The following is an 11,444-nucleotide window of genomic DNA, read 5'->3' on the forward strand; positions in this document are numbered from 1 at the left end:
AGATAGTGTAGATGTACTTATTGTCCATCTTCTGGGAGCATTCTTTGAAGATTCATTTGATTGTATGGTGATAGTATTGTTGAAAGGACACAGAATTTTATTACATGAATCTGCTTCTATCCTTCACCTGCCTAACTGCCCAGGGCCACTGCAGGGATTTATTCAGCCTGCATTGTGGTGAGGGAAGGGATGACTAATGTCTCAAACAGTGTGGTGTTCCCTAGTCTGCTCTCCTGCTTGCTGAAAGCTCCTTTTTGGAAAGGCAGATGCTTAGTTTTTCAGGAAGCACTCACTTAGGATGCAGTATTTTAGTTTTAAATAATACGCACTGGTTGACCTTTGAGCGGACAGAACTTTTGTTGCTAGAACCTGGTGGCACTGGTGTGGGTGATGTTAATTAAGGGCCAGGTCCTGACACCAACAAAGCCAGGAAGTTTGGAATATATAATCAAGACAAGCCAGAAGTAGCACAGGCTACAGAGTGGGCCTGTACTGTCCTTCTGTCTCTCGTCTATTGAAAGTAGGGGCCCTGGATCCAGGAGGCCAGCTTATCAGGAGACAAGAGTGCATTCCTTTACCTGCCTTGGTCGGAGCACTTGAACACTTCTACAGAGCACTCCCAACCCCTACCATTCCCACCCCCAAGACAGGGTCTCACTCTGTTTAGGCTAGAGTGCAGTGGTGTGATCTTGGCTTACTGAAACCACAGGCTCAGGCCACCACACCAGCTAATTTTTTTTTTTTTTGGTATTTTTTGTGGGGATGGGGTTTCGCCATGTTGCCCAGGCTGGTCTTGATCAACTGGGCTCAAGCAATCCACCCGCCTCGGCCTCCTAAAGTGCTGAAATTATAGGTGTGAGCCACTGCACCTGGCCTCCACAGTGTTTTTGAGGGTAAACATATGCTATGCCACATCAGGATGATCTGTGTTTGACTTCTGTCGGGTGAAAAACAGGATTGGGCATAGATGACTTCACCAAATCAATTGTGTTTTCAGGTTAAATAATGCCCTTTGTCACACCTTTTGGCATACAAAATTAGACTTACCAGTATTGTTGCCTTTAAATTTAATCCAGTCTTGCCTCAAGAGCAGCAGTTCTCAAAGTGTGATCTTTGGTTCCCTAGGGCCCTTTCAGGGGGTGTGCAGGGTCTGCCCTTGAGCAACATATCTGTGTGAGGCTGGATTTCCTTCATCTGCTTCAAGCAGAACAACATACTGCAACAGATTAAACACAGATGCAGATACAGGAATTCAGCTGTCTTCTACAAATCTAGACATTAAAATGTAAAACAATGCCACTTTTCTAACTAAAAATATTTTTTTACAGAATATAATTTTTTTTCCTCAAAATATATTGTTTATATTCATTTTTCATACTTATTTTTAAATGAATTAATATTTTTAACTTTCTGTTTTAGTTTCTGATATAGTAAATAATGATAGATATTAGTCCACATAAAGAATGTTTTCGGTCCCTAATAATTTTAAGAATGTAAAGGGCAGGGCTTCAGGCCAAGAGGCTTGAGAACTGCTGCACTAGGGGACCCTCTTGGTAGAAACACCTACTTCTCCTTTCTCTTGGTCCTGTGTAGTGGGAAATGGTATAGCACAGGCCTAGGTTTATACAAACTTTCAGAGAAAAATGGCTCCAGTGTTTACTATAAAACAAGTATCAGATACAGTCAGATGACAGTCGTGGTGCTGATGGCCATTGCTAGTCCGGGAGCCCTTGGATGTGTGTGCCTGCATTTCTCTTGATTCAGTACACATTGTTTGCTCTGTGTTCTGTCTGTGGCCCAGCAGCCCATTCTTGTTTTAAATATACGTACTTCAGTCTCTCACTTTAATTTTGCTCTTCTTATTAGCAATGGCTCGGGTAAAGCATTTTTTTCCCATTTAAGTTTTTTGGAGATCTGTTCCTGAAAGAACAGATTTGTTTGTTTTTGTTTTTTTAACTTTCAATAGTTTTTGGGGAACAGGTGGGTTTTGGTTACATGGATAAGTTCTTTAGTGGTGATTTCTGGGACTTTGGTGCACCCAGCACCTAAGCAGTGTACACTGGTATGTTGTCTTTGTTTTATCCCTCCACCCCTCCCACTCTTCCAGCCTGAGTGCCTAAAGTCCATTATATCATTCTTATGCCTTTGCATCCTCATAGTTTAGCTCCAACTTATATAAGTGAGAACATATGATATTTGGTTTTCCATTCCTGAGTTACTTCATTTAGAATCATGGCCTCTAGCTCCATCCAAGTTGCTACAAAATACATTATTTTTTTCCTTTTTATGGCCGAGTATAATATTCCATGATGTATAAATATCACATTTTCTTTATCCACTCGTTGGTTGATGGGCACTTAGGTTGGTTCCATGTTTTTGCAGTTGTGAATTGTGCTGCTATAAGCATGCGTGTGCGTGTGTCTTTTTCATTTAGTGACCTCTTTTCCTTTGGGTAGATACCCAGTAGAGGGATTGCTGGATCGAATGGTAGATCGTTAGTTCTTTAAGGAATCTCCATACCGTTTTCCTTAGTGGTTGTACTAGTTTACATTCCCACCAGCATTGTAAAAGTGTTCCCTTTTCACCACATCCACACCAACATCTATAATTTTTTTGCTTTTTAATTATGGCCATTCTTGCAGGAGTAAGGTGGTATCACATTGTGGTTTTAATTTGCATTTCTCTGATAATTAGTGATGTTGAGCATTTTTTCATGTTTGTTGGCTGTGTATCTTCTTTTTCAGATTGTCTATTCATGTCCTTTGCCCATTTTTTGATGGGATTATTTGGTTTTTTGTTTGTTTGTTTCTTGCCGATTGAGTTCCTTGTAGACTCTGGGTGTTAGTCCTTTGTCGGATTCATAGTTTGCGAAGATTTTCTCCCACTCTGTGGGTTGTCTGTTTACACTATTTCTGTTGCTGTGCAGAAGCCTTTTAGTTTAATTAGGTCCCATTTATTTATGTTTTTGTTGCATTTGCTTTTGGGGTCTTAGTCATGAATTCTTTGCCTAAGCCAATGTCTGAAAGAGTTTTTCCGATGTTATCTTCTAGAACTTGTATTGGTTTCAGGTTTTAGCTTTCAGCCTTTGACCATCTTGAGTTGATTTTTGTGTAAGGTGAGAGATGAGGATCTGGTTTCTGAAGGGGAATTTGTGTTGGCCTAGTGGAGCCTGAGATGCAGGTTAATCCTCCTTATGGAAGGCAACGATTACTAGGATGGGTACCCGATGACACCACACTTTTTCTCTCAGCTGAGCTTTCAACCTTAAATGGGGCATTAGTGCCGGGGCACCTCTGTATAGTCCTAACCCACTGGAGAGGCCTTCCTAAGGAGAGCAGGTTAAGCAGATGTCTGAGTCTTCTAGTTCCGCCTGATCGTCATCGTAGATTTCCTCCTAGGAAAACAAGGACTGTTTTATCATTTGACTCCCACAGTATCATCTGCAAATAAGTGCGTACCTAGGAATGATGACTTGGCCCCATCAGAATGCTCACAGCAGCCCGCCTGGTTGTTGTAGGAGTGTGTGATAGAAAGGAATGGGGGACAACAGCCATTGACACTGGTAGGGTAAGAAGGGAACTGGGATGCTTGCCCTTCTGACCCTAGAGATTTATGCCCTAGGTGTGGCTGTATGAATGAGAAGTTTTTCTGCCTCCCTACTAGTATACAGGTCATCACTCACCATCACCAAGGCAGCGGAGGAAGAGAGCATCAGTACAGGATCTGGTGTTAGCCTTAGGTCCAAGGCCCAGCTCTGAACCTCACCATGTGACCTGGGCACATCACCTAGTTACTCCAAGACCCGGTTTTCTAATTTTTCTAAAAATAGAGCCATGCCTGTCCTATCTGCTTCACAGAATTGCTAATAAGATTTAGATTAAATGAAATTACAGATGGGAAAGCTGAAAAATATGTATGAATATTAGTTTTATAAAAGGTTTATCCTACAAAAAGGGTTTCTGCTCTTTGTCCCTTGCCCTCTGGACTCATAAGTCTTCTGTTCTTTTCTCCAGGTTACCTGTGCATGACAGATGAGTGGTTCTCTGAGTATGTCTACGAAGTGGTGGTGGACAGGAAGCATGTCCCTGAAGAGGTGCTAGCTGTGTTAGAGCAGGAACCCATTATCCTGCCAGCATGGGACCCCATGGGAGCTTTGGCTGAGTGATACTGCCCTCCAGCTCTTTCCTCCTTCCATGGAACCTGACGTAGCTGCAAAGGACAGATCCAGGGACTGAAGCCAAAGTTACGCAAGGGACTGTGTGTTGCCACAGGACACAGTCAGATTTCCAATCTCCACCAGGAACCTCTTCAGAAAGTGTGCTTTATGCTGAAACAGAATACTGTTAAAGGAAAAAAAGAGGGGGGAAGATCAGGTCATACTATCTACTCTCCTCATCTCTAACAGCTCAGGATCTCTTAGCATTTTAATTAGATGTAATTGTTTGTCTTTAACTGTCAAAAAGTTTGGTTCTGTGTCTGTGTTTTAATAAGAGAAGAGAGGACGAGCGATTGAGGTGTATGGAGAGAAAACAGACCTAATGCTCCTTGTTCCTAGAGTAGAGTGGAGGGAGGGTGGCCTAAGAGTTGAGCTCTCAGAACTGCATGCTGCTGGACAGTACCACTGTCTTTCCTAGATGGCAGTCACTGAATTCTTTTTTCAAGGTAATTTCTTGTGCCTCTAATAGCCCAAGAATGGGAGGTTGATCAGATCTGACATGATTCCTTCCTGTTCTGAACTGTGGGGTGCACATCTCTGCTTGAGTCAGGTTTGAGTAGAGGCTTAGAGACAGTTGGGTGAGAACAACCAAAATCTTATCATGGTCTCAGTCATAATCATTAGGGGGAACTCTAGCCAAATGGTTTAACTTCTGCCTGTGGAACTGGGGATTGGGTGGGCAGGAAAAGGTGATATCCATTCTTTCTGATAACTAGATGGTGCTGAGAAGCTTTTGAATAAAAACTTTGCTAAATGAGAATAAGCTGATTTATGTGATCTGTCTGAGAAGTGTTTGTTTAACTACAAAAGAAAGCAGCCAGGTGGCTCATGTTCTTGAAAGTGAAAAAACAGGAAAAGGGCTTCCCTCTTCAGCTTCTCTGCAAGATGTGTGCTCTTTCCCAGACCGCCGATTCTCACCGGCATCTGCAAAGGGCTTCCAAGCGCCTATTTAAGGACTGTTCCCCTACCGCATAAATGTTCTACCCAGATCCAGGGTCCCTACAAGGGTGGGGAGTGAGGCTCTGTTGGGCCCAGCCTTAGAATAGGTCAGTAAGTTATCTTACTGAGATTGGCCCACCCTTTCAAGAACAAGGGTGAAATAGAAAACATTTTCACAAAAAAAACTGAGTTTGCCCCAACAGAAGGGAAGTGATCAGTATGGAAGGGTTGAAATGTATCAAGGAATGTAGAATAAAGAACATGATTGTTATGTGGATCAGCTACACAAAAAGCAACTGTAGAAGAGTCTTAACAGGGTTGGAAAAAAGGTAAAACTAAAATCCATGAAGGTAGCAGATAACTAGGGAGGGGAGGTAATTGGAATGAACATACTCTAAGATCCTTGTGTCTTTCAGGAAGAAGATAAATACATTGTTTAACTTCAGACTTTGGTATGTAAACCTGTGCCAAAAACTTATATAGTATCTACTAAAAATAAGCAGAGGATACAGTTTTCAATCAAGAATAAATAGAATGGAAAAATGCAGTCAGTCAAGAAGACAAGATAGGGTAAAGAAAGAAAAGGCAGGACAAATAGAGCATCCAAAATAAGATAGTAGAGAGAAATCTAAATGTGCCAATAATTATATGTAAATGGACTAAATGTTGCCGAAAAAAAAAATACCAAACTGTATTTTTAAAAGAAATCCAGCCATATGTGATGACAAGAGAGAGACATAGGCAACCTACAATATAAGAAAGGATGGAAAAGATACATCAGGCAGATACTAACCAAAATAAAACTGAGAAGTTATACTGATAACCCACAAAATTAAGGCCACTCCAAATAATGAAACAGACTGTCTAATTCCAGTTTATTTGCATAAACTGTAATGTGAATGTCCTCCCTGGAGCTGTGGAACACCACAGCCCTGGAAGTAGGCTTTAAGACAAAAAGCATTACTACAGATCGAACCACTACATAATGATATGCTTACCCAATTCTTCAGAAAAACAAAGATTCTAAGTTATGCACCTAATAACATTGCCTCAAAATATGTAAAACAAAAACAGCTATATAGAAAAATAAGAAATCCAGCATCATAGTGGGAGATTTTAATATGCTTCATGTAGACCGAGCAACAAAAAATTCAGGAAAGTATATAAGAGATTTAAACATTTAGCAAGTTTGGTGAAATGGACGTGTTTAGAAGACCACATCTTCATCCTGAAAGCACAGATGTGTGGAAACCAATGACGGACCATAAACCTGTTAAAAAAAAATGCATCTAACAACTGCACATTCATTTTGATCACCTATGGAACTTTTTCAAAAAGCGACCACACACTGGACAGTAGAGTCAACCTCAACAAATTTGAAAGGGTTGTTACCACGTAGACCACACTCCAACCACAGTGCAATTAAGTTAGAAACCAAAATTAAAAGATTACAAGACGACCTCTGTATGTTTAGAAATTAACTCATGGGTCCAAGAAGAAATCATGAAGGAAATTTAACCTGAACAATAATAAAAATATGTCAAAACGAGGGATGCAGCTGCAACAGTAATTTAAAGGTTTTACAGCATTAAATTATTACATTAATGTATTAAGATTATAGAATTTTAATTAGTTCTGAATAATAGAATGTAAATTCTAAATCTAAATATCAAAGTTATACTAGGATGTAATAAAGGCTGAAAATTGAGCTAAACATCTGTTTCAAGAAATTAGAACAGCAAAATAAACCTAAAGGAAGTAGATATGCACAGAAATTAAGCATAGCATCAACAAAGCCAGAAGTTGGTTCTTCTAAAGAAAAATTGACAAATATTAATTTTTTTAAGTACACAGGGAATTAAAAGGATATTATAGATGCTGCAAATATTAGAAAAATAGAAGATACTCTCAACTTTCTCAAAAGCAACAGTAAAGGGATTTGTTTAGAAGACAAATCCACAAGCTCGGGAAGACCAGGAGAGGAGTCAATGAAATATTTGAACCCAGAAAGCAGATGGAGACCTTGGAAGATTTAGCAGAGCTGAAAAAGTTGAATCTCACTGAGCCAGTGGTGGAGAAAGCCAGTGATAAGCAAATCAATTTACAGTGCATAATCCCCTGAAAAGCGTAGATATGGTAGCAACAGAAAGCATTCTGGAATTGGGCGTGAAGGGAGGGTAACCAAAGAGTTGAATGTCTGTTGGGTCCCCTTCCTATACCGACCAGCTTGGTGATGCCCTTCCTCCATTCATCAATGCATTAGAGATTTCTGGAGAGAGAAAAAGTGTGTAGTCTAGGTGTCAGGTGAATCCCCTAAGTGAGCATTTACATTCTGAATCTTCTTGCCATCCTTGGCTGCTAGAACTCTAGTAGCCAGGAAATTGGAAGTCTTCTCAGGAGCAACTTGATTAGCTCAATAGGCAAGATGTAAAAAACGACTTTATGGCCTAAAGAATGATTTTATGAGGCTAGCATAACCCTGATAAGGATAGTGAAAAAAATACATGTAAACCTCACCCATAAACATAGATGCAAAAGTCCTAAACCAAATGCAGCAATATGTAAAAAAGATAATCTTCATTACCAAATACTTAATGAAAGCCATTTTTCAAATGAACTTAGGATCCAGAGGGAAGAAATGAAGCATGGTGGTTTTATCTTCTCTGCTAAAGATCAGGGAAATGGGCTGAAGTTGTAGCTGGAGGTCTCAGTTGGAAGAAACTGCTAGTATTTGGGTGACGAATGAGGTAGGAAATGGGAAGGCATGGAGTTGTCTTTTGCTTTAACTGTGAATCATACAGTGTCACCAGAGGAGAGCTTCATGACTCTGGCCTCTGGGAAGTCCTGGCCTGAGTAATGGTGACCCTACACGTCCAAGAAGCCAAGGCATGATAATGAGACATGCCTTCAGGATGTGGTGTGGCCCATCTGCTTGCTTTGGCTTGTCCTTAAAGAGCAACTTAATTCTAAGTTGCTGTTGGTGGCACCAGGGCACTTGGACTTGAAGTCCTGTTCCTCTAGTGTGGTGTGGGTGAGCACCATTGCCCACGGTGGCTCTAGTTAGTCATTTGTTAAGTTAGATACTTTTTAAAGTGATTCCAGATGAGCGTGGTCATATTTAGGACAACTTGTTGAGAACTGTTGTTGATACTCATGAAGCCAATGGCTTCCTTCTTGGGGTCTGTGACACAAATGGGTTGAAAACTAGGATTAAACTGGCTGGGTTTTTCTGTTTTTCAAACTCCAAGTCCTTTACACATTATTGCAGAGGGAAAGGAAATAGGGAGGGAATGTTCACTTCACAACAGCTGCAGCTATTTGGTCTTTGTTTTGTTTTTTCTTTTGAGTCTCATTCTGTCACCCAAGCTGGAGTGCAGAGTACAGTGGCGCGATCTCGGCTCACTGCAGCCTCCACTTCCTGGGTTCAAGCAATTCTCCCACCTTAGCCTCCAGAGTAGCTGGGATTACAGACATGCGCCACCACAGCTAATTTTTTTTTTTTTTTTTTTTTGTATTTTTAGTACAGACAAGGTTTTGCCATGTTGGCCAGGCTGGTCTTAAACTCCTGGCCTCAATTGATCTGCCCGCCTAGGCCTCCCAAAGTGCTGGTGTTACAAGTGTGAGCCACTGCGTCTGGCTAGCTGTAGCTATTTGGAAAGAGGATTGTGTGCAGATGGGAAACCCTCCACATCATCTTTCCTGGATATTGTTTGAATACTCAGTGCTTTCCCTCTTGCTGACTCCTCTGGAAAAACTCTAGTTTGGTAGCACGTCTTGAAGTGGACAGAATGAGTTCTGGAGCCATCTTTCAGGCTACCCCATGACAGCTGTTTGTTTTTTAAAAATCAGCTGCTGTGCAGAAGGCTAGGGCAGCCAAGGCAGGGTGGCTATTTGGTGGAGAGTATGGGAGGGTGCTTGACTTAGCATAGCAGCATCCCTGCATCTCACCTGGCGGAGACCTTATGGGTTAACCTAGTCCACAATTCTCCAAAACGAGTCTTTTAAGTTCTATTTGCACACATTGACAGGAACACACAGCCTCTCACTGTGGCCCCTGCCCACCTCTCCAGACTCGACTTACTCCCCTTCTTGTACACTCTGCTTCAGCCAACCCCTGACCGCCTCCCACCCTGTCCCGCACTTTGTCCCTCAGACACATCAAACTCATCTCCGCCTCCTTGCTGTTCCTTCTACCTAAAGCTCTTCCCTCAGGTCTTTGCATGGCTGGCTTCTCATTCGGGTCACGCCTTCAGTGTCAAGGCCATCTCTTACCACCTTATCTAGGCAGCCAACTCCCTCCTCCTACTGCCTCTGCCACCTCCATGCTGTTACAGGGTCTGTTTTATTCACAGCACTTACCACTTTCTGGAGGTACTGATGTATTTATATGTGTATTGTCTGTTTTCCCCAAAGTCAGTTACTCCATCAGCTCCCAGGGGTGGGAACTTTGTCCTGCTTGTGACTGTATTCTCAGTGCCTGGCTCATAGGAAATATAGGGTAGGCTGACACTGAGCACACGCTCTATTCTGACAGCTATAATTAACGAACAGTTTTTACATAGACCTGAAGTCAGCTTCACTATAACTTGCTCAGTAGGGACAAGTAGAACAAGAACAAAGCCCCTGGAGATCTTTGTATTTCAACATTTCACATTAAGGTCTTGATTTCATTTCATGCAGGTGCCTGGCAGTGGGGAGAATAGGTAGGGAGAGAACCACAGAGGCTTACCTGGCTTCCTCACTGCTTGAACCTTTTTTGTTTCAAATCAGCCCAACACAGCGGGAAGAGCAGGGCCTTTGGACTCAGATATGCTGGCCTTGCCACTTGGCAAGCATATAAGCGCCTACACCTGGCAAGTCTGTATAAATGTGGAGAAGCTACTTAATCTCTCTCAGCCTCTGTTTCCATGCTTCCTTTGTTGAAAAACAATATTAAAATTTATTCACTTTGTGAGGTCGAGGTGGGCAGATCACGAGGTCAAGAGATCGAGACCATCTGACCAACATGGTGAAACCCTGTCTCTACTAAAAATACAAAAATTAGCCAGGCGTGGTGGTGTGCACCTGTAATCCCAGCTACTCAGGAGGCTGAGGCAGGAGAATTGCTTGAACCCAGGTGGCGGAGGTTGCAGTGAGCCGAGATCACGCCACTGCACTTCAGCCTGGATGACAAAGCGAGACTCCATCTCAAAAAAAAAAAAAAAAATTATTAAATAATGAGAACTCAGCCTGAAACCTGGCTGAGGAAAACTGTATTTTTTGATAACATATATAGTTATCCAAAAATAATAATACCAGTTTATATTGCATATTTCCCATATGGTAGAAAAAGGACAGAAGATAATGCATATAATGTGCCTAGCAGAGGCTCAATAAATGGCAGCTTTTATTAAAAACAGTTCTCATGGAGATTCTTCAATGTGTCCAGTGTTGTGGGAACCCCTCTGGGAGTTAAAACAATTCCCTTCTCTCCAACCAAATTTGTCATTTACTTGGGAAAATAACATGTTTATGCATGAACCAGTTGAAAAGGTGACTTTATATGAGAGAGATCTTGCAGTAAACTCCGTAATAATTGTGAAAGGGCTTGAAGTTGGAGAAGGTAACATGCTGACTTGTTTTAAAGTAACTTCAACCCACAGTGAACACAGACGTCAAGGGTGAGGGTGATCAGCTTACCAAGAAGAAACTAAGGGAAGCCCTACCTAGATGGAGAGGCACAATTTACCCTGAAGTTTGCTGAGAGGAAGAGCCAAAGAGAGGGTGAGTGTCTTATAAACTTGAGCAGGAGAAAGAAAAATGGAAATGGGGTACAGGAGAGAGGATTGGCTTCAGGAGCTGGGAGCAGAGGGCTTGAGTTCTAAGAGTAGGTCTAGCTCTTTGATCAGATCTTGAGCAAAGCCTTGGACTTCACCTCTTGGCTCCCAGCATCTTTGCTAATAAATAGGAAAAAAAAATGTCCTCCTTAAGTGAACAGCACTGGTGATGTGTCATGTGGCACGATTTGGTGGGTAGTGCGTCTGGTGTAACATGGAGCTGAACTCCTTCGAACTCCCTAGGGCTCCTCCCTCCTTTGTGAGAAGCTTGAGGCCCCTTAGAACATCTTTTTTTTTTTCCTTCCCCTCTTTTCTTTCTTTTCCCTCCCTTCCACCGTTACCCCTTTCTTTCTTTGCCTTTTATAATTAAAAAATGCTTTTCTGAAAAAGTTTCATAAAAATATCACCTGCACGTGGCAAATATTTAAATAGTATAGCAGGGTAGACATTGACAAAGGGGGTTTCCCTCCATC

At 41.8% G+C, this 11,444-nt stretch overlaps 1 protein-coding gene across 2 annotated transcripts in view; it reads left to right on the forward strand.

Annotated features, from left to right (window-relative positions):
• The window catches only part of BLMH (bleomycin hydrolase), a 43,527-nt gene extending 38,548 nt beyond the window's left edge, over positions 1-4,979 (forward strand). For both annotated transcript variants that reach the window (XM_004041991.5, XM_055388607.2), the window contains one exon: positions 4,014-4,979. In XM_004041991.5, the coding sequence (XP_004042039.1) occupies positions 4,014-4,165 (152 nt within the window). In that variant the 3' untranslated portion in view covers positions 4,166-4,979. The remainder of the gene's footprint in view (positions 1-4,013) is intronic.
• Positions 4,980-11,444: the final 6,465 nt, after the last annotated feature.

Source organism: Gorilla gorilla, chromosome 4 (assembly GCF_029281585.2).
Source record: "Gorilla gorilla gorilla isolate KB3781 chromosome 4, NHGRI_mGorGor1-v2.1_pri, whole genome shotgun sequence".
NCBI lineage: Eukaryota > Metazoa > Chordata > Mammalia > Primates > Hominidae > Gorilla > Gorilla gorilla.